Source organism: Seriola dumerili, unplaced genomic scaffold (genome assembly GCF_002260705.1).
Source record: "Seriola dumerili isolate Sdu_G_001 unplaced genomic scaffold, Sdu_1.0 BDQW01000116.1, whole genome shotgun sequence".
Lineage (NCBI taxonomy): Eukaryota > Metazoa > Chordata > Actinopteri > Carangiformes > Carangidae > Seriola > Seriola dumerili.
In genome coordinates this window covers 56,488-79,615 of record NW_019174371.1, presented here as the reverse complement: position 1 = coordinate 79,615, position 23,128 = coordinate 56,488, and the positions used below count along the sequence as shown (strand labels likewise).

The following is a 23,128-nucleotide window of genomic DNA, read 5'->3' as shown; positions in this document are numbered from 1 at the left end:
GTAAAATCTAAATAAAAAACACTTTTAAAACGTTTTTTTTGTCCTCCAAGAATCTGTGGAAATACAGTTTCTGTTTGGTAAAAGTGTGCGACCCCGAGACATTCTTCATTTGATGTTGATGTTGTTGTTGTCGTCGTTGTTGTTGTTTTTAGGAAAGTGTGTGTGGTGTTGTCTTCGTTCAGCTGTTGAATGGTTAAACTCCCTTACACGTAAAAACAACCGACTGTATGTTTATCAAACTGGTGGTTGTAGAAATCACAGTACTGCACAGAAACAGGATACAGGCATTAGCATGTTGTTCTTATTCTGCAGCAAATATCTTGGGAAGGAGGTTGTGGCGGGAGAGCGGGTTGGACTTTGACACCGCAGACCGGCGTTTATGTTTTCAACAGCAGTTGAATGATGATCAATAATTTCCTTCAATGCTGCTTTTTTTTTCTTAATCATGAAGACCGTCTCCTAATGGACGCCAGATGAGCTAAAACACTCATTTCAATATGTCTGGAAGGCTCTAGGAGAAAGTCCAGTTTCATCATTTAGATATATGTTTGTAAAGACATGATGTAAAGGAACCTGTCCTCTTCTGTTCATCTGATTCCGTCACATCAGACTTTAATGTTCAGTCCATGTACAGGGACATACACATGTGTGAAGCAACACAAAAACATACTCGTCCTTTTTGATCACACACGGCTCATTGACGCTGTCTCTGACATTAAGACAGGCGAGCAGTGTTCAACACAATCCTAACTATTGATTCTAATCAATGCTAAACATTTAGTTTATTCTAACGTTATTTGCAGTGACGTGAGGCAAACACGATATTCTATAAGAAAAAAAAAATATAATGACTTCAAAACATGTTCAGCTCTTCTCTCGTCCAAAAGTCAGTCGTTGAAAAGTTTCTTCAGTGGCACTGAAATAAAGACAGCGTAGCTACGTCAGCGCTCCTCATTGAAACCAATGGACTTGCTGCTAGCTCCGAAAAGCTATGAAATGCTAACAGTTTAACTACAAGTTGTCGGGAGTGTTCTCTCTTCCAAAAAGAAAAAGAAGAAATGAAGAAATATAACATGTTGAACTCGGTTCGCAGACGGCAGCGTCACAGGTGACATCTTCCATTGTAGAGATGTGGGGGGTCCTTCACAGCGACCAAAATCCTCCTCCAAAATGTTAGGCAGCACTCAAGTTTCTTTTGTCCGGACAGTGTGAGGAGGTTTGTCCTGTACTTTCAGACGTCTTCGTCCGTGTCCCACCTCGAAGCCATGTCCTCCTTTGTCCGGGTTCCCGCTGTTTCCCCTCCAGTGTCTAAACCCGTTAGGACCAAACCGGTGCTAAGAGTAGATGGTGATGACCTCCCGACCTCCTCCGCGGACCAACAGGACACGATCTAATCCTTCCATCAGAACCTCCAAAAACTCCATATCTGAGAGACGCACTCTGGTTAAGGACCTGCTGCACACTGTAGAGACATGCTGGAAGATTTATTTTAAAAAAGAGTGGATGAATCTCAGTTTTAAAAACCTCCATTTAAAAAGTTAACGATTAAACACGGTCAGCTGTTTCCCTGTTTCCAGTCTTTATGCTAATCTAAGCTAACGTGGCTCTTACTTAAGTATATTTTCCAAATTTATTCTTTAATATCCTTTTGAAATGCCAACACTTTATTGCCTGATTGACAGAGCANTCAGAACCTCCAAAAACTCCATATCTGAGAGACGCACTCTGGTTAAGGACCTGCTGCACACTGTAGAGACATGCTGGAAGATTTATTTTAAAAAAGAGTGGATGAATCTCAGTTTTAAAAACCTAATCTAATCTAATCTAATCTAAGATAACGTGGCTCTTGCTTAAGTATATTTCCCAAATTTATCCTTTAATATCCTTTTAAAATGCCAACACTTTATTGCCTGATTGACAGAGCGAGTTACCCGTTGACTAAATGAGCAGCTGATTAGTTTAAAGGATACAGTTCTCGTCTCCTTTCTTGTTCTTCGGTGGTCCGGGCATGTTGAGCAGGACCAGGTCTGAATTACAGGATTTCTTGACGACCACCTCATTGAGCTTCACAGCCGTGTGCATCCTCCGCACGTTGGACTGGTTGCTAGGTGGAAAACCAGAGAGGCGTTAAAATAACAGCAGTGTCTCGCAAAGTCACAGCAGACACATGCAGCACTGACACGCATGCAAACTGAACTGCTGAGCATGCATCATCATGCACATGCAAACAAAAAGTGAGAAAGTAAAGTGACTTACAGATTCTCCCACTCACTTGAGGAAGAGAGCAAAAAAACAAAAAACATATTTAACATTAATGCAAAAATAGTTTGAGTTTAATCGTCACGTATCTTTACGTCGTTTTACAGGTGAGCTGGATCTACGTACGGTTTCATGTTAAACATGTCTTTAACTGCCATGGCCTCTCTCTGTCTGTTCCTCTCGTTGATCAGTTTGTCTTTGGTCCAGGTCATGTGGACGCGATCTGGCGTGGCTTTGTCGTTCATTGTGGAGTGAGAGGCCGTGTTGCGGTCGTGGATCAGCTGGGCCTGACAAAGGACAGGTGAGAGGACACAGAGACAGTTTGGTCGTATCGTTCATCCTGATTCTCTTCTCATGATCAAAGCACTGAGTCTCTCAAGATGAAGCTCAAGTTTTCACATGTTAACATGTCATTCAGGCAACAAACGCTATGTGTAAAAATACAATATCATTTTTGGATGTCGTGAGAGCCGTCAGGTGAGAGGCAGGCTGGTGATGAAAGTGAATGCAGGTTTGAAATGAAAACAGAAACACACACATACACACACACACACTGTCTTTGCAGAGTCGTTAATCAGCAAATTCAGACTAAGCGTCCTGTAAAACAAAAGAGGCAGTGGAAATAAGGAAGCTTCGGTCTAGACGGTGTGGGCCGAGGTGAAGAGCGACGAGCTTCATCCAGGCAGCTGCGTATTTCTTCTTTCACCTCGTATTTAAAGTTTAGTGATCCAGCTGTTTGGTGCAAAACTGCAGCTGAAATCAGCATCAAGAGACAAAACGCAAATCCAAACAATACTATATCACTTTCGTCCACTCTGTTAAAACCACTCCATAATCAGTCTCCGTGCAGAGAAGGGGCAGGAAGATTTTCAAATTAAAACACAGCTGCAGACAGAAATCCTGCAGGCGCTCACCGAGGACTTTGTCTTCCTCTAGTGGCAGCTGTTGGTTTGTGTTTAACAGCAGCATGTGTTTAAAGCACAGTGGAAGACAGAGGGATGAAGACGGTGCCATCCTCAGAAGATGAACCGCGAGGCTGAACATTAAACCTCTGAGTTCAGCTTCTGTTGACGGCGTGGATGGATTATGATGATGAGGAAGGATGGCGTGATGTAAAAAAAAAAAAAGAGGATGGAGCGATAACGCCATGGATACCGTGGCTACCTCATCCTCTGGTATGCACAGCATGTTGAGGGACGGGGCGTCAATGCGCGACGACTTCTTCCTCTTTATGGAGCCACGCGATACGTCTGTGATGCTCTGAATCTGAGCCCGTCGTCCAATCACAGCGCAGGGTTAGGAAGGGGGAAGAGTTGAAAGGTCAACAACAGCATGAAAAGAACCGTGAGGAGTCACGCTACACTTCCTGTATACAGTTTGTCAAAGCATCTCTGCGTCTCATTCGTTTTGCATTTTGGAAATGTCTGTTTGAACACATCACATCACAGCTCATATAAACACATCAGGAAATGAGTCACTGTACCTCTCTCTCCCTCTCAGTGCGGGACAGCTGCATCTGTTTGAGCATCTGAGACCTCTGCTCCATCACCAGCGTCTTCTCGTAGGTGAAGGCTGAGATATCGCTGTCGTGCTGGAGCGACACACACGGAGCGGTTTTTAATAACGCCGTCGTGCGATTTGTTTGCTGTACATTTACGTCGTCATCTTGACAATCAATTAACTTTCATGATGAATTAGAATCAGACGGGACTGACCATTTCCACCACCTCCACCACTGCATCCAGCCGTAGATGGTAGAGAAACATCTGGAGATCTTTCTTCATCTGGATGGAGTTGTCGTCCATCTGAGCCACCGTGAAGATTCGCATGTTGCACTTCCTCCACACCTTTCAGATTATTATTGATATTGAGTCCAAATGTGTTGCCTTTGTTAATACTCACAAAAAAAACCCCAATAAATAATTAAAAAGGAAAAAGGAAAATACAGTTGAGACAACAAACGCACCTTGTGCTGACTAAGTAAAAATGGCAGCAGCATGAGCAGTCCCCCATCGTGTACGATCCACCACACGTCAATGTTTCCCTGTTTCAGACGCTCCTGGTTGCTAGGGAAGTGGTCAATGTTCTTAGCAACCAGCAGAGCCTGATGTGCCGACGTTGTCTCTCTCACTGTTTCTGGAGGGAAAGAGATGAAATGTGGAAAACATTAAACAGAGTAAATTTACCAACCATTGCTAATGAAGTTGGTATAAAGAAAAGAGATTAAAATCCATCATTTTGTCTTGTAAAATAAATTCAAATGTGGGTATAATGTCTGGAATTATTATATTTTCATGTGACAACTTATTTGAATTGTCTTCTCTCACCACTGGAGAGCTACAGTTTATAATAAAGTGATTTACCTATGAAATTCCTCCTTGCAGAGGAGTCCCGGGCTTGTTTCCACCCTGCTGGCCAGGCCATCAGGACGGCATTGTGTTTCATTCCTCCCAGTCCTGCTGACTGGATGAGCAGAGAGAAACCGTCCCGCAGGTTGGATGAAACCACCACATGGGAGAAACCCTTGGTTCGCTCTTTGGCCATGGCAGCTTTCAAGTTCTGCAGGGGAGCGAACGGAGCGGCGAGGTTGGAGCATTCGATTGTATTATGTTAAACACACACACACGGTCTGTATTAAACACCTCTCCATCTGCTGTTCCCTCCTCTCTACCCGCTGAATGTCGGGATATAGTCGTAGACTTTAAACCCCCGGAGGATCCTACAGAGGACCGACCCAGCTGACCCAAGAACAAACCTGCTCTCCGGTCTTGGCGTCGTTCCCCCGGGTCATGTAGGTTCCCTCCAGGACCGAACAGACGATGGTCAGTCCCTTCCCCGCTTTGAGCTGTGTGGTGAATGACAGGAGACGAGGGTGTTTCACCGCCAGGTCGGAGTTCAGCTTACACAGCACCAACAGCTGAGGCCTGAGGAGGGAGAATTGGAAGAAGAAGAAGAAGAAGAAGAAGACAAAAATGAAAACATGGATTTCTTACATACTTAAGTAATAGGATTTTGAATGAATACCATTAGATTTTCTACAGTTTTGGTTGGAAGTATTTGTCTCTATTTTTGAGATATTATATTCCAAATGTTTGAAGTTATTGATTAATCAAGGAAATAGTGAACAGATTAATTGATAAAGACAATGAGACTGCAACTACTGCTTTATAGCATGTCAGAGAAAGTTTTTTTTTTTTTTCTTAAATCACAGCACACATACACGCTCACCTCCAGTTTTTGGTGTGCGGCGGTGCTTCCTCCAGCCGGATGAGAGCGTACCGCGCTGCATTCAAGGACAGGCCTCGGATACCGTCTCCCCACTCCTTCACTGCCCTGCAACCGGACAGGTCCAAGTCAGGAAGTCTCACTCCCCACCGCTCACTAATGGAGGCTTTAAAAGCAACTTTGAACTGATCTCTTCTCCTGAAAACGCCCTCGGACTCACCCTCTGTACTCAATGTACTTGTAGATACATCCAGCTATCACCATGGCAACCAGGGCGTAGTACCAGGAGGAGACAAACATAAGGGAGAGACACAGACTCATCCCTAAGAAGGACAGGGTCCTGCAGGATGAACACACACACACACACACACACACACACACACACACACACACACACACAGACTGTTGGTTGTTTATTGATCACAACACGTGAGTAGAGGCGACACAGTCTGGTTGGAGGCTTTTCTTACCAGTGATAGAACTTGAAGCGCGGCCTCCAGTTGGGCGTTCGGAGCAAAGTCTGGACAGCGCAGGCCAGGTTGACAAACAGGTAGCACATGAGGAAGAACCTGGCACCGATGACAAAAGAGGGAATTTTAATTACAGGCGGAAAACGAACAGGCAATTAGCATGTGGTGCAGAAGGTGCAGCAGCGTACATGGACAGGATGGGAGCCACGTCGTCCAGAGAAGCGATGAGGATTCCTATCTCGCAGATCCCGACCGTCAGCAGCAGAGCCCAGGTGGGTTCACCGTTCGTCTTCCCGTGACCAAAGACCTGAGCAAGTTACAGATGCAGAGGAAGAACAGTCTGTGCAGTGGGCTACTACATTGTGTTGTGCATGATGCTTGATGGATCTCTGTAACACCGACCTGCAGGAACGGGATGATGCCGTCCCGAGCGATGGCCTGCAACAGCCGGGGGGCGCCGGTGAGGCTCTGGAGCCCCGCCCCACAGCAGGAGAAAAAGGAGCCGATCACGATCACCCAGGGTGACGGCCAGGCCAGAATACCAATCACCGGGTTCTTCTTCACTGAGTAACCAAACCTGAAACACCCACAGACGTTACAGCCACCAAACAGTTCACCCATGTTCTGGTACAGCGTGGAAATGAAAGACTCCAACCGAAACCATAATTCAATTACAAACGCACGTACTTGTCTCTCAGCACCACTCCCTCAATACAGGCTCCAAACAGCACCACAAAGGAGATGTCTGACCGTGGCGTTAAGGTGGAAATACTCAATGCTGACACTCTAGTCTTGAAGACCACTTAGAGCGCTTTACACCGCAAGCCACATCCAGCGCTTTCCTGCCTCACTCACACATCGGGGGGTAATTTAGGGATTCAGTATCTCGGCCAAGGACGCTTTAGAACCCGCTCTACTTCCTGTTTCACAGCCAGTAACAGCCCGACCTTTGACATCGCAACACAGAATCTGTCAATCACAATCTTCAACAGAAGGATGACCATGCACACGCTTCTGAAACTGGTGTATACTGTATATAAATGTGCTAAACACTAACACACACACACACACACACACTATGACAGAGTTTGGAGGATACAGATGAAAGAGGTGGTGAGAATAGCCATGATGGTTCCTATTGGGATCGACCTCTGGGCGTCTCTGAGATCACCTGACCTGTTAGAACCAGCCATTATACCTGAAATAAAACACACACACACACACACACACGGTCCAGATTAAGCACAATGAAAACCTCTTGAATAATATCAGTGTGCTTTACATTGTGACGTCTCTTTGGCCTTTGGCGGAGCCGCCGTGCTGCTTCATCTACCTGTGACGGAGGGGAAGTAGATTCCCACCAGCAGAGTGAAGTAGGTGCTGATGTCATTGAAGACGTACGGCCTATGGACGTTTTTGGTGGTTTCCTGCTCCGGTACTGAAGGCTGGTTTTCCTTCTCTATGAACATACCAGCTGGACCGTAGTTGCCCCACAGGTTGTCTAACAGCAAGACAGAGGAAAAGCATCATCAGCTCATCGTCAGGTCCCGGCCTCTAGCTCGCAGTCTCTCCTGGATTTTGGCTCAGAATCACTTCCTGTCGTCCCTCTCACCTTTGATAACTCCGCTCCGAAGCCCAGGTATGGCCTGTATTTCCGTCAGGTTGTTTAAGGAGAAGTACTCGTCGCAGGTGGCGTTGCTGTGTTTACTGTCGCAGAAGAGGGGCCAGAGCTCGGTGGTCACCGTGAGGTTTTTCACTTCCTCCATCTTTGCGCACGTTTCAAACTTTTCGTTCTTCAGGGAGCGGTTCCCCAACAAACAGACGCTGTAGAGAGAGAGAGTGTGAGTGTGAACAGTTGTTTGCGTCAGCGCTCAGTGAGAAATGGTCATTTGTCTGTTGGTAACTCACTTGAACTCAGGCGGTTCGATGAGCGTCTTGATGACTCCGGCGTAAGTGGCCATGATAGACAGAACCACACAGGTCAGAAACACCAGAGCCAGTTTGTTCACGTACCTGCAGAGAGGAGGGGCGACAGATGTGAGTGTGTGTGTGTGTGTGTGTGTGTGTGTGTGTGTGTGTGTGTGTGTTTATGTGTGTGTGTAAACTTACTTCACCCCTACAAACACTACCAGCGCCATTATCACCAAGCAGCACGTGCCATAGATGCGCATATTGTTGAGCATTGCTGCGTTATCGCCTTCTTTAAATACCGTGGCTGTCGGGACGATGTACGTCTGGCGGTGGGGGAGACAGGGAGAAAAAAGAGAGTGAGCGTGTCATTGATCAGTAGCTACAGATGTCCTCGTCTCTGTTAGAGTGGTAACATACCAGCAGAATCTCTATGGTTCCCAGTATGTACAAGGATCCGGCGAAGGTGGTCCCCAGGTAGAAACAGAGTCCCACTGCGCCTCCAAACTCCGGACCCAAAGACCTGGAGATCATGTAGTACGAGCCGCCGGCTTCGGAGAAATAGAATCTCAGTTAGACTGCGACCAAATTCATTGCTTGGCTTTTAAACTTTATTTTTCATAGTTTTCTACATGTTTGTCTTTTTGGGGTTACCTCATGACCCCAGGTTGAGAGCGACTGCTTTACACAACAACGTAGCTCCCGTATCATTCCTTAATTCTTTCATAAATACCCAAATAATCAGTATTTTTATCCAATCTTTGTGGAAAAGGTAAACTGTATTTATTTATTTGCTTTTTGTCTTTGTAGTGTCATGATGCAATCACCATAATATATATCTACTTAAAGTTTAATAAGCTTGTTGCACTGCATTGCAAAGTATGCATTACTTTGCTAGCTGCAGGTAAGTCATGGAAAATAAAGACAAATAGTAAATGCAACATTTCATAACGTACCTGGGACAACTCCATTGGTCGCTATGGCGCTCATTGATATGGCTGTGAGCAAAGTCTGCGAGCGGAGAAAGAGGACAGATGTAGAGACGAAAGAGGTTGTGTTGTATTAGTTGTGCAAGAAGAACACCGTTTCAAAAATGGCTGTGTTTCTGATACTGTGTTTTTCATGCTGCAGGAGAGACTGGGGCGCTCCACGAAACAGATGACATCACGAGATATTGAAGCAACACACGAAGACATGAGTCAGGAAGTTAAAGCTCAGACTGAGTTTAAATGTGTTTGGCTAAGGTGTGTGCACAACTTCAACCGTGTATTGTAGAAGAGTGTTGTGAGCAGATTCACATCACATGAGTGCGGAGCATTTAAGTTCAAACTCTTCAAACAGTCAACTCTCTGTTTGGCCAGCTGGAGCTACACCGTATGAACTGGGGTTGTAAATGAGACTCAGATTTTCTGCTGCTCTCCGTCGTTAATCAACACACAGAGGAGGGCGTATTGATTGGCCTCCAGTTTGTTTGCTTTGCTGTAAATCTCAGACTCAACCTCAGCCATTGTTCAGTTCGAGCATGGAATACAGTTTCAACAAACATTAATCTTTCACAGTATCATTAACGCCAAATACTGTTTTTATTTTTTTATAATTGGACTTATATATAGAAATATTACAAGCTCAAAATGAATGAGGTTAAGAATGATGGAAGAAATCGTGGAGAACACTGTATAATATAATAGGGAGGAATTCAAATGTGTCTGCCTGTCTATTTGTTACTAAACCACATGAAATCGTGACTTATTTTAACAACTATTTCACGAGCGAGTCATGCTTCGTGTCACCAGCTGTGGCCGCTCTTACGGTTGGTTTTAAGGCCCGTGGGTTTTATAGCAGTTGCACCGTTAGCTGTTCCACTGACCTGAAACCTAATATTTACATGACCGTGTGATGTTGGGTTTTTAGGTGCTGCCTTTCATGTTACTGATCATTCTCTGTTGCGTGGAAATCTCAGTGTCTTAAATGTCAAGAAACCATATTTTGAGAAGCGAAAATAAGTGTCTGACCAGACAGGCGAGTTTAGGTTATCTCTCTCTCCTCAGATCTACTGTATTTTACATTATGGGGCTCTTCACCAAGTCACGTTTTTAAAATAAATACCAGATATTTCAAGAAAACAACGAATGAATGAACAAAAGATGATTTATCTTGCTCGGAGATTCTTTTTTCTTTCTCTTTAGTTTGCTGTGGCCAGTGATTTCACGGCATTAGCTCTGGGGGGCGTCCTAATAAACTAACTAGTTTAACACGGCATCACTGTCAGGAAGTCAGTATGTTTAACTGTTGGATTTATAAATTACTCACACAGACGCAGCACATGGAGACGATGGCGAAGGATCCCAGGATTCCCGCTGTGCCGACGATCCAGGTGAGACGCAGGAAGAGGATGACACCCAGGATGTTCTGCATGCAGGGCAGGTACACTCCGATGAAGGTTCCCATCTGGGGGACCTGGGGATGAGTAAACACACATAGATTTGCACACAAGTGAGAATCAGTGAGAATCAGCAGGGGAGGGAAAGTTAAAAGGGGAGGACGTCATCAATGAAACCCTCCTGCGTGTGTCCATGCTTTTCCCACCGCAGGAAAACCACTATGAGGGATTTGATGCATATGATCAAACCTGCACCATGATATATAATTTTAGCATTCTGCCTTTACTGAAGAGGTGGGAGTGGCTAGCAGCATGATGCATGTATTCATCATACTTATGATTTTTAAAACATGGTGAATAACACAGTAGATAGTGTAATAATGGCGCTAGTAAAAGGCTTAATTTGCATTTGCATTAATTTTACAAGCTTTTTAATAGTGGAGGGCTCTTATTTTGTAAGTTGGCTTGACTTTCATCATCAAACTTTTATAACCTGCTCTATCAGAACTTCCTTTAAACAGTTAAACTGTTTTTACGCAGTTCCGAAAGCAAAAGATTTTTGAATGAATCAAACTTAAAAATACTACTGGTACCACCTTAACCTATAGCTCAGGTAAAGTGTTTTCTATCAATATACAGCAGCTTTAGGTGTAAAGTCACATTATTGTGCTCAAGCTCCTTCATTAACATCCCTGTCTTCTATAATATTTACAGTACGCATCACACTGCATTGCACACACACACGTTTACCTCTATCCCCAAAAAACCAGAGTGTACTTACCATTTTTCTAGTTACAAACACTTTGTCCTGGGCTGTCTCCACTGCACTCAGTTCTCTGCCTAAATGCTGCGACACGCCTGACGTGGATTTCCAAATCTCCCACATCTTCTCCCTTTTTCCTCCTCTGTCTTTTCTGCTCTTCTTGACTCAGTGTTTACTCCCCCTCACTGTCGCTTCATTGTCTGTCTTGCTCTTTTTAAGTCTAAAGCCTCAGATGTCCCTCCTTGCGCTCTTCAAGAAAAAACACAGCCATCATTCAGGGGGGCGGGTGTGGGTAAAACATGATCAATGCTTCTATACAGAGCCACAGTCCAAGGTCCCCACTGGCTTTATACCAAAGACTCTGGGTGTTAAAAACTACAGCTAAACTACAGGGAAGGCAAGTGTTGTTGTAGCTGGAGCGTATTCTCAATGCTTTTCATATGATCTGACAGCAGCAGGTTAGCTTAGCTTAGCATAAAGACTGGAAACAGGGAGAAACTGACACTGATGATACATGGAGACGTACCAAATATTCCCACACATAAAAGATTTTATACTGTATTATCACATACAGTATAAACTCTTTCACACTATCTGACCCAGCCAGCCAGGAACCACCTCCACTCTCCGCCTCCAGCCGGCACTCAAAGACAGACCCACTTTTCTATGTCTGGATCTCTCTGGCTGAGGGCCGGGCTGAGGGCCAAGCTGAGGCCTTGTTTTTCAATCTAGCCAACCAGCGTATGAAGGTGACCGGCCTCCTCCACACACACCCTCTCAGTTCACAGCTGCACTTTTGTCTTTGAGCAAAAGAATCACGACCTTAACATGAATATTACTCATCAAGTATTTGAGGTTTCAGGTGTTTTTTTCCCACGCCAGGCAGCTATTTATTTACACCACACACAGGGCGAAGCACAAAGGAGATGTAGTTGCTCTTGTGACTTTGTTCAAAGGTTGATAACAACTGCAGTTATCGAGGTTCTCTCAAAGAAACAATATTTGTGATGTGTGAGCAGCACTGCTGTTATATGGGCCCACAGAGGACATTATGTAATTAATTAGGGAATGAACCTCACTTGTTTCAATGTGGATAGATTTTTAAAGGTCATAGTTACGTTCTGCGTCAAACTACCTTTGTCCTCTCTCTCTCTCTCTCTCTCTCTCTCTCTCTCTCTCTCTCTCTCTCTCTAACCCTCGGACTTGCTTCCACTTTTTCAGCTTGGTCTTATTTCCATTATTAGTAAAAAGGTTTGGTGTCAGTCTGCATTACATAATTTCCTGTTCATACAAAAGTAAAGTACTTTTTTTGGTATACGAATTGCAAATTAACCTATTATGGTAATTAGTATATTGGACATGGTGCAAACTATTAGTATGTACTATGACACAGCTTTGGTCTGGTGGCTCTCAGTTAGTTACACCCTGCAGTGGTATACATATAACTGTATGTATAAAAGTATTTGTAAAAACATAAAAGCTAATGAGCTCGATTGATAAGAAAAAGAATTGTTAAGAAAATAATCAGACGAGACAATGAACATAAAATAGAGGTGCATTAAATATTAAATATCAAGATTTTTCTTAGCGGTAATACTCATGTCATCACATACAAAATGGTGTTGTATGTATTTGCTGTGCAGCAGTGACACAGGACCAGCCAACAGAAGTACAAGATACTCTTCTGGAGCCCCTTGAGTTAGCAGTTTACTGTGTGTCTTTTGCACTACAGGCGATAAAACTTGAAAATCTACAAATTAGTTCATAATAAATCTCATAAGATGAAAGAGTTTTACCAAACGGCACATCTCTTCCTCACAATACAGTCCATTCTTCAGATATGTTTATGAACTGCTTCATCTCCTTGTGATATCATCCTAAAGATCAAAGTCTGCAGCAGACTGTATTTAAACTGTAAAAATTATTTTTGCTACAACACATACTGGGTCATACACTGCCGGTTATTATCAAGGCCTTTTTTCATTACAGTTTAACTATTTAATTTTTATAGAAACAATGAACTGATTTTTATAGAGACAATAGTTAATATTCAAACAAAGAAGCGGCTGAACAAAAAGCAAGCTGAGTTTAGAGAGTGTGATACTGGTATGTACATTTAAACAAAGACAATAAAAGAGAAGTTGAAAAGAGACATACCTGAAATCTCTAAATCTGCTGGAGGTGAGTGTGAAAAGTTCAACAATAGCAAAACCGTGCACTCTAAAGGGTTAAATGTCAGTGCAGGACTTAATTTTCTGGACTTTCCGGTCCTTCAAGTGCCATAAAATCTGCAGGAATTGGTCTCTAAAGCAAGAACATAGGCTGCCTTAAAAAAAAAAATCTAAACTAACAATCCCACCCAAAGATCACGTAGGCTCAAAACTTGTGTTTGTAAATATCATCAAAATTCATCCTCAGGCTCATAAGAGAAGTCTGTACCATGACTGTGACCCTCCTGACCCCGTCCTCCTCGGCCTCCTCGTGCTCACGAACACCCTGGGTCAGGTTGGTGTAGTTGGCCAACTTGTTGAGAAGAGATGACACCATGGGGTTACTGTCCATTTCCTCCTGCAGACAGGCAGAGGAAAACCAATGAAAATGTGATGTTTTTTAAATCTTACATTTCTGGAATTGGCTTTATATATTAATGTAGAATATTTTCCAGCCACTAAAAATAATTGACCTGTTATTAGTCAGTCATTTCAAACAATGTAATGATATAATCTTCCTGTACCACTGATCTTATGCAAAATGAATTTGCTTTAAATATATCGTGCATCAAATATTCTAATATTCATAAATAGTGTACATCTGGAGAGTTATCATTTTAGTCTTACCTCAAACAGGGCCATGTTCTTTCCTTCATAATAGTGTTCTCCATCATTGTCTGAGTTGAGGAATGGACTGGACTCTCTCTGATCCTCATCTTCTAGTGGGACACACAGGGAAAATACCCGTACTGTGAGACACGCACTACTGACAGAGCAAGAGGCGGCTGGATCACCAGGGATTGTTGTTGTGTAGCATCTGTAACAGCTGTAGCTGCAGGACTTGTTAGCAGTGGTGCATTAGCTCTTGTAGTGTTGTAGTAGTTGCGGTAGTGATAGTGGACAAGACATGTAAGGGTGGTTATGACACGAACATCCCTCTGCTGGTTACTCAATTATCAAAGCAGCATAAGAAAGTGTCAGATTGACTGTCTAAAAAAACACTCACAACACCCACAGAGGCAATGCTAGTTAGCAGTTAGCAAGGAAGTTAGATAATGTTTTGAATGCAAATAACTGGCGGTAGATGTATAATTAACACGATCAAGCTGGTTGGAAACTACCTGTTGAATGTTAAAACATACATTATGTTGTCAATTCACCAAATAGAACCAAATAACTAGAGAGCCAAGAGCTACGAAGCAGCACATCATGTGAAGCTAACGTTACAGCTGTCATTAGCTAGTTAGCTACCTTTCATTAGCTTCTGTCAAACTTGAAATTTCTTGGTGTTATCAGCAGAAATGCTGTTATCAGTAAATACAATTACACTTGTGAGTATTGGTGATTAATTTAAAATGTTTAAATGAATAAAAATTAAATTATATGTTGTTGTAGTTGACAAACTAGCTGCTGTAAGTGATTATTAGCCATATTTTCTTATGGAGACTTGTCCACTGGATAAGATTAGCAACATGATCAGAACCAGTGCTAGTGTTTTGACTTTGATTTTCTTTGTTATCGTCAGACAGCGGGCTCTTTACAACTCGTTAGCTAAAGCGGGCTATTCATTTGAAAATTCATATGGGTGCTGCCAAAAGATACCATGCTCATCATTCATCTGATTTAGTAAGTTTTGTTTTTGCCTGTGTGTAAAAGCAGCATGAAGTTTGGGACCGGTAAAACCATCCTCTCTCCGCCTGAGGGGCAGGGAGCGCTCCATAATCCAAACTTACTGCTTCCTCTCTGAGATCCAGCTCTGTTTCTGGGAAATCAAGAGACAAACTCTCAGTATTTTCGGCTGACAAATTAAGGTTCTGTTCACGGTTCAGCCTTTTCCTAAAATCATCTCTTGTGCACTCTTAAAAAGACAAAGCAGCACAGAGTAACATCAAGACGTGCTTTTCAAACTGCTTCTCAGTTTGGTTTGTCTTGCCCCCGGTAGTCATGCAGTGGTCTCATCCTGTTAGATATGGTATATTATCACACTAGGTCACACTGTTGTCAGCTCATCTTTATTGCCTTGATGAACTCAAGGTCTAACAGTGGTTCACAGGTCACTGAAGAGAAAGAAAACCTAGTGCACTGTAGATGCACGTGACGCGGTGAGGACGATAAATAAATCGTAGCGTGCATGGGGAAATCATTTGTCTTCGATGGCTGGTCTTTCTTACCCGAGCCCGATTGTCTGTCCTTTAAACAAACTGACATGTTTTATCCATCCTCAGCTGCTGATTCAACGGTTCTGAGAATAAGAATAACGTTAAGACACTGAACACTGGAAATAGGGAAGTAGGACAATGTGTCTATACCCTCTATTTGCTCAAATAGTCTCAACACTATCTCTGCTTGTGACACACCATGATGTAAGTAGATTAAGTCTAAAAGAACAAGATGTGACAGTGTCAGGAACACAGTAGTTTAACTTGTGATAACTTCCTGCACATTCAGGCCTTCTTTTCCTGGGATTACACTTCTAAATGTTAGCATTGGGTTTCAGCTCAGTTCAACAGTTAATGGTACAACTATTAAAACCAAGGACCTTAAAACCTCAAATCTTAATGAACCGCATTTCGGTTCGGCCTTCGTGATCTACGGCAGCTGCGAAGGGCCTTCACCTTCGTAGACCACATCCTCAGAAGGATGTGGCCCCTGATTTGGGACACAGCTAAGGTGTCATCCTTGACAGCACTTTACACTTTGAAGCCGACATGAATTACATCACCCGGGCTGCATTTTTTAATCAACACAAATGAATCGTTTACGTTGGTCGCTTACAACCCACAGCGCTGCTGTTCTTGTATAATCAGTCACATCTCACATTGATTACTGTAACTCTGTCCTCTCTGGTCTTCCTCACATACTCCTCCATAAACTTCAACTCTTTATATATTATATTTTGAGATTTTTTTCTACAGTTCCACAGGTTAGTCGCGCAACTAAATGCCTAACCCTTACCTAAACTTTTAGGCTCCAGCATTTTGGCCCCTTCAAAGCTGTCGGGCTCCACCAGTGGCCTCCTTTTTGGACCCAATAAATATATTAAATTCACTCCCCTCTCATGGTCCCTTGTAACAATGTCACAGTAGGGCTGGGTGATATGGCTAAAACTGATAAAAATTTCCATATCAGTTGATATCAGCATTTATCATGATAAATGATGTGATGATAAAATCTTTCAGGTTTAAAGGGCTGGTTTTCGCTCCTCAGTGAAAGTTGAAGAAAACCTGACAGTCAGCTGTGCTTTTAAACTGCTCTGTTTAGTCCGAACGATGATGGAACAGGTTTCTGTCTTTGATGGAACGTGTCTCAGTCACACACAGTTTTACCAAACCTTCCCGTGCAGTGATCACGTTAAACCAGCAGATGTCCACATTTCCTCATGCACAGCAGCACAGAGTCTCGGAGGCTGATGTTATCATTGAATGTTCCCTCCTGTGTTAAATCCTGCAGAATGATCCTGTTTGCCCAGATGAGAGCTGTGTATAGACATCCCTCCTCCCACATGAACTTAAAAAGTAATATCTGTCTGCAGTAGGGTGTTTTCCTTTTAGAGATAGCTGAGTCATAAAAGTTGCCTATCTTTTGTGTCTCTGGTGTTTTGTTGGTTTCCTTTGGTATAAAGCACGGAAAACCAGTTGAGTTGGTAAACATAATCTGTCTGTTGGTGGATGACACCATACAGGACTTACAGGGTATCGAAGTAAAGTTATCACGAGTCATGGAATGACAAAACTACGTTGTCCAATTAGTCAGTAGATTTGACGAGGCAAATCGCAGTTATTTAATGGGTTTAATAGAAGTAATAAAGATAAGGCAAAGGCCATAGAGTTAATGTACCATGTGACCAATCCATTACCCCAACCATGCACACGCCAACGAGCGAGTGAGTGTCAAACCGGCTTGTCGAGGCTTTACACAGGTAAACAGAAGTCACGAGGGGCTTCACTAAAAATAAACTTCCTTATGAATCACTGGTTGTGTTGGCAGTTAGCCCACCCACCCCCCCCACCCCACCCCACGAACACATGGGAACAATGCTGTAATGATTAACATCCTCTTCTGTTGTGCAGATGCTGTAAGTGCCTGGAAGTGTTCGGTGTTAAATGCCAAGAGGGAAAGGTCGTGGTGATCTAGGAATGACACTGATTTGAGGTGAGCATGCGGAAATGTTTTACCAAACACTTGATAATAAATAAACATTTCTTCAAGACTTGCAGAACCTAAACACCTAGCTCAGGGAGTTATGCTAGAGTACAAGCAGAAAGTGGGACAATACGAAACAGGACACTGCTTTGGAAAATGATGGTACAGGGATGTTATTGTTTATACAGATGGCATCTTGTCTGATCAGCACTGTGTGTGTGTGTGTGTGTGTGTGTGTCTTTTTGAGCACTGCAAGTTCTCTGTGTGCCGTCACGAAAGAAAGACATAAAGAATGAAAGGTGCTGCATTAAAGTCTTCATGTTCATTTGCCAGTAATCTTATTATGGGGACAGTTTGGTTTTTGAGGGAATCGTACTCATCAAATCCAGCTGACTCGTCACGAACCGCCCGTGAAAAACAGTCGTGTAATTCTTCTGTGGCTATGAATATAACTCATGTCATCTGGGTTAATTTACCCTGGGCTTGAGACATCACATTTTATGACAAAATCTGTCACAGGACCTGGAAAGCAAAATGAAACGTCTGGCTTAACGCATGCCTGGATCCTCAGCCTGAGTCTGGCCCATATCATACGGAGGATTTTATGTGCATGCGCCAGAATTGGTCCAGATTCGGGCCGTGGAACCGGGTGTATACTGGGCCGTAAGAAAACAAGCATGTGGGGATGTGTGGTGATCGAACGATATAGGTGTTTACCAGGCTGGGAGGGGTTTAACGAAAGCACCCTATTGAGTTGCATTGTGGGAATTGTAAGATCTATGTTGTCTAGTACACCCTCCACCTGCACGGACAGGCGATACTAAATCAAAAGACTGTAGTAGTGTGAACGTAGCATGGAGGGACTGACCTGCAAGCTCTAGGCTGAAAAGCTGTTTAACAGGCCCTCCAACTTGTGCCAGAGCCCGAGGTCTCACGGAGAAAGAGAAGCTCGCAGAGAGACGCTCTGGTCTGGAAAATCATTTACTTTTCACTTCCTCAGTTTGAGGAAGAAGAATGAGGAGAGGCAAGAGAAGGAGTCCGTGTCTATCTGAGACTCTCACACCTCCCCCAGCAGTGTGTGGTGGTGTAACGACACTGATTGATCAGTGTTTAAAGACAGCAGGGCGTTTGAGGACAAAACATTCACATTGTGTTTGGTCCAAATTACAAATACCAGCTATTTATTAATATTGACATTCATTTATCACACTGGATAAATAATGTAACTTGTTTATTATTTGCCAAGAAGCAGGCGTTTAAATGAACACATTCTCACTCACGTCACTCGGTCTGACGTCCCCATTCAGTCGGTTATTCCACATAATTAAATGAGGCTAAATCCAATCACAGAAAGAATGCTAGCTAAACTCCTGCTAAGGGTAACTAGCTTAGCAAGATTTCAGTAGCTGCCGTCTCAGCCTGTGACTCTGATGCAATACGATAAAAATAATAATAATAATAATAATTAACTTTATATGTATTAAATGTGAATAACTGATTTACCTCGTTGTACACAGACATATACCTAGAGGAACAGAGATGCATATAATGAAGATGGTGTGGAAACAACCAACTTTAAGTAACACAAGTGAAGATGGAGCAGAGAGATGAAATTGTGTGAAATTTCCCTGTGCATTCTGGGAAGATTTTTTTTTTTTTTTTTTTTTTACAAAGGCAGTATCTACAATTTTAAAAGGTATAAAATTAAACTTTTACAAAATTTTACAGTTTGCCAGCCAGCTTGAAAACTTAAAGCCTGTGTTTCACAGCTTCCCTGCGTCTCTAGCACTCTGTCACTGTAAGGTATGTACTTTTATAATAGACATCCAGCCCTGCACTACGACCATGATGAAGCAAAAGAGTCCAACCTTCAATCAGGGGTGGTAGTGAGTAACAACAACACACAGTTCCTCCTCCCTTCCACACTCATCAAGCTGCCCTGCAAGTTCTGGCTAGTTGACCGGTGTCACACCGGTGTAATGCATGTGCCTGCCATGACATGTATTACTGTGTCGGCGTGTTTCCGTTTGTACGTGTTTAATTATATTGAACTTGCACAATTTAATCCTTGACTTTATCATGTTGCGTGAGGCTCTGGCTCCTCCGTGACCCCGAACAGGAATAAGAGAGGCATGTTGACAAGTCTTACAGTGTACTCCTACCTGAGTGAGCTCCTTGTAAGTTCTCCTTATCATTTTCCTCCCCAAAGATTTTGCCCAGACTGACGGGTTTGCTTCCTCCAGCTGCATCGGCACTGTTGCTGCCGTCGTCCGCATCCTCCACTGGCACCACAGTGAAGGTGGGCATCTTGGCTCTTTACTTCCTGGTAAAAGAAAGTATTAAGAAGTCTCCGCTGGCGCCGACCAGGATGACACTAGCTGCTGAACTTTCACTCCCGCGGGGAAGAGATAAAAACAGTATATGAAGGGAGTCCGGTGGAAGAAATAGAGCCCTGTTAGGGCCCCAGTGAGGAAAGCTAAGGGTTCAGGTTTGACCCCAACATGGCACTCACTTTAAACCTGTTGTTTCCTTTCTTTTTGTAATGTGATCCAGTGGGCTCTAAACTCAGGGTGAAAGTGCCGCCTCCTGCACATGAGGCAGGCCAAAGTCCTCCAGTGTATACTATCACTCCTCTCTCTCTCTCTCTCTCTCTCTCTCTCCTTGTTCCTTTCCCTCCCTTTTCTCCCCACTGCTTCAAGACTATTGCCCCATGTGACCATCTATTTACCATATGAACAGAGCTGCAGCCCATACATGGAGAACCCTGCAGCTCCTCCCTCGGCTCTGACTGTCCTACTTCTCTCACTCACACCTTTGTAATGCCAAGAAGGCAGGTAAACAAACTCCAAAGTATCTTTAAAAAAAAAAGAATCCAGAGTATTTATAAAATCCACTTTGACTACGGAAGAATCAACTTTCTCATATTTAACGAGGAAAAACCCGACAAGTTCTTTTCTTAACTGTTCATTTGGCTTTGGTTTTCTCATCTCCCTTCAGACTGGTAGTTTCCGTGTATGGTTTGCTCCAGGTAAACAAAATGGGTGTTAACTTTCCCACAATGCATTATGGGTAGCAGTGCAATGCTGATGTTCAGCACAGAATGGCACCGCAGGCTGTCGTGCGTACACACATTGTGCCAGCAAAGGAAACATCTTGAGAACCTTGGACGCTAGCTTTCCTCTGTGTTCTGAGCAGCAGCATAGATTACAATGGACAGCCTGAAGGGGAAAAGCTTTTCGCTTTGAATAACAATGGACACAAGTAAACAAGAATTGTTTTCAGTTTGTGGGAATGATCATGCAAGGGGGAGTTCAGACATTTATCTTGATGAACTGTAAGCTTCCTTTAGAGAGGACACACAGCAGTGCAAGTAGCAGAGAAATGATGAATGTGTATTATTGAGTGTCGTCGTCAGTTAGCATTTGTTTCCTGTAGCATTTCTGTGTCACTCTTTAATATAGTGGCGTAGTGGTATATAATATGACTGGACTCTGTTTGAGAATGCATTTTCTTTGTTATTAGGATGTAACTTTAATGCAATAGAAAAGCACAGTGAAGCTTTATTTTCTTGCATCTTTCCTCTTTAGTTTAAGCTGCTTCACAGCATTGGCATATTACAGCAAATTGGTTTTCAATATGCAGCCCTGGACTCTGTAGTGAGTTTATTCAATGTAACAGATGCTTGACATAATAAAATGATTATACCTGAAGGTACCAGAAAATATCAACAAGTGACTTTTCTGCTGCAACTTTTCTTCTCGGTGGTTAAACCTTAGTCTGATGCCATGTGTTACTTTTCTTAGCTGTTTAAAAACTGTTCAAAATGATGTTATTTATTCTGCAGCCGAGACATCAACCCCAAAAAAGCAGCTCCCTGTTAGACAAATACATCACCTTCTAACCTGGCTAGCTTAATCTGCATTACCTGTTGTTAGCTTTGATTATGTTTACACAGAATGGCTTTGCTAAACCATTGTCTTAGTTTAGTTTATATTATCTTACCTTAACTTAATTTAGATTATCTTACTTTATATTACTGTATAATATAATAGAAATACCCCAAATTAAATTATTTGATTATCACAAATATCTGAAGGCAATTAATGAGGGCAATTGCATGAGGCAGGAATTTCTGTTTTCAAAGGGAATTTCAAAATCATGATTTGTCTTTTCCTTTATACAACAATTTTGAAAAACTAAAATGTAGCAAACGATCTCCATCTTTGAAACACAGGCTGCCCAGATGTTGTTGGCCAGATGTTGTTTTAAAAAGACTGAGTATTGTATTCATTCCCAGGCCTATATTTCAAAGCTGCTGAGCCTTGTAATAGTTATCTATGGAACATAACATGCCATTAAAAGTAGAAATTGATAAATAGGACTGCCAACTGGAACAGTAGTGAGAGAAAACATGGCTCATGTTCAACCTGCAGACGTACCCTCTCTCCAGCCCGCATGATATCAGACAATCTCCCAGCCACAAAAGCCACAAAAAGAAAACTGCTGTTTGCTCAGCTTTGTTTAGGAAGTGGTGAATAATGAAGCTGTAGATATTATTTTTCCTTCTCTTTTCTTCTCACCAGCTTTGCTTTTTAACACAGAAAAAGAGCTGAGTTTTTCACTCTTGCTAGCTTCACTTCAAGCTATTTATTTTATTATATTTTGTGTGTGAGCGGCTCATCTTGTTATGGATCTTAATATGATCCAGATTTTTTAGGTTTTTAAAGAAATTATAAATGTTTTTGTTTGTTTTTGTTCTCACACAGACAGTGCGGTCTGGTCGTGTAATGCCAGCAGAGGGTGCTGCAGGCTAAACATTTAAGCAACCAGCGGGGGACGAGTGCTTATAGCTTTTAGCAGTGGTTCACAGCAGGGGTTAATAATGAGCAGAAGTACATATTTGAGTAGTCTATAGACTTGTAATAACAACACCGTTTCCTTCATCAGTCCATACTTTGTGCTGGCCCTGACCTCTGACCTCACTATGAAATGCATGCATGCACGCTTGCTTATAGAAATCCTAGATGCAAAACCTCCACCGCCACGATGCATAAAAATGCCAAACATTTCCTTTGCTGGAATCGGCGTATCGTTTGGTGTGATATCACTTGGCCCGTGACTGAACTACCACAGCTTCTCCTTCCTGGACAAAACTGCCATTTTATCCTCCTCAGATGGCTTAAGTGTGAATGTTGGGGAAAAAAAAGTCAAAGCGAGAGAGGTAGAGGTGAAATCAAATCCCTTCAGCAAACAGCAAAAAGGTCAGTGCTGACGCAGACCCGGGAACAGGCTGCCCTCCCTCAAGACTATATTCTTAAGTGGCTAGATTCTATTTGTGGCATTTTCACCTGTTTACTGACTCCCCCTCTCGAAACCAGGTAGCTACGCAAACATACTGGAGGGTTTGGCCGACCTCTCATGTCATCACACGGGGGATAAATTTCAACTGCCTGCACTGTGCTGTCAGACCAAAAAAAAAAAAAAAAAAACGCAATATCTGGGCTGAGGGACTCATGTTTATCAGGGCCGGGGTGCGCTTTTTGTTCAGTCAGTTCACTGGCTTCAATTTCCTCATTTCGGAAATCATCTGATATGTGAATGCAACGTCATTGAAGTGCAGCACTCTGCTGGATAAAGTGAGACTGCAGGTTTTTTTGTGTTGAGATTGCACAGCATAACTTAGAGGCTATTAAAACAAGTGTCTGCCTCCACGTGCTGCTAGAACAGCTTCAGCGCTCCTTGGCTTTTATTCTGCGAGTCTCTGAACTCT

At 42.9% G+C, this 23,128-nt stretch overlaps 1 protein-coding gene across 3 annotated transcripts; it reads right to left on the bottom strand.

The window, feature by feature from the left end:
- Nucleotides 1-120: 120 nt before the first annotated feature.
- On the bottom strand, nucleotides 121-19,973 carry LOC111223810 (solute carrier family 12 member 7-like). Of its 3 annotated transcripts, none has more exons than XM_022748087.1 (27): nucleotides 19,521-19,973; nucleotides 13,843-13,934; nucleotides 13,445-13,573; nucleotides 10,173-10,319; nucleotides 8,819-8,873; nucleotides 8,283-8,413; nucleotides 8,064-8,188; nucleotides 7,863-7,967; nucleotides 7,567-7,778; nucleotides 7,288-7,455; nucleotides 7,054-7,152; nucleotides 6,642-6,699; nucleotides 6,357-6,531; nucleotides 6,143-6,261; nucleotides 5,955-6,053; nucleotides 5,705-5,824; nucleotides 5,488-5,592; nucleotides 5,015-5,183; nucleotides 4,623-4,818; nucleotides 4,226-4,395; nucleotides 3,975-4,106; nucleotides 3,743-3,850; nucleotides 3,424-3,525; nucleotides 2,386-2,546; nucleotides 2,257-2,271; nucleotides 1,971-2,104; nucleotides 121-1,426 (listed from the first exon to the last, which is right to left on the bottom strand). In XM_022748087.1, the coding sequence occupies exons 1-27, from the start codon at nucleotides 19,663-19,665 to the stop codon at nucleotides 1,335-1,337; spliced, it is 3,363 nt and encodes a 1,120-aa protein (XP_022603808.1). In that variant the 5' UTR covers nucleotides 19,666-19,973; the 3' UTR covers nucleotides 121-1,334. The 3 variants fall into 3 exon arrangements, with proteins under 3 accessions (XP_022603808.1, XP_022603809.1, XP_022603810.1); XM_022748088.1 differs by having other exon boundaries at nucleotides 13,843-13,931; XM_022748089.1 differs by lacking the exon at nucleotides 3,424-3,525.
- Nucleotides 19,974-23,128: the final 3,155 nt, after the last annotated feature.

Excerpts from the sequence above, each read along its gene's own strand:
- LOC111223810 (XM_022748087.1), bottom strand. The coding sequence starts at position 19,665 with ATGCCCACCTTCACTGTGGTGCCAGTGGAGGATGCGGACGACGGCAGC. Across the intron at positions 6,054-6,142 it reads GTGGCTCCCATCCTGTCCAT|GTTCTTCCTCATGTGCTACC; the intron begins GTACGCTGCTGC and ends CATCGGTGCCAG. Across the intron at positions 4,819-5,014 it reads ACGCCAAGACCGGAGAGCAG|AACTTGAAAGCTGCCATGGC; the intron begins GTTTGTTCTTGG and ends GCTCCCCTGCAG.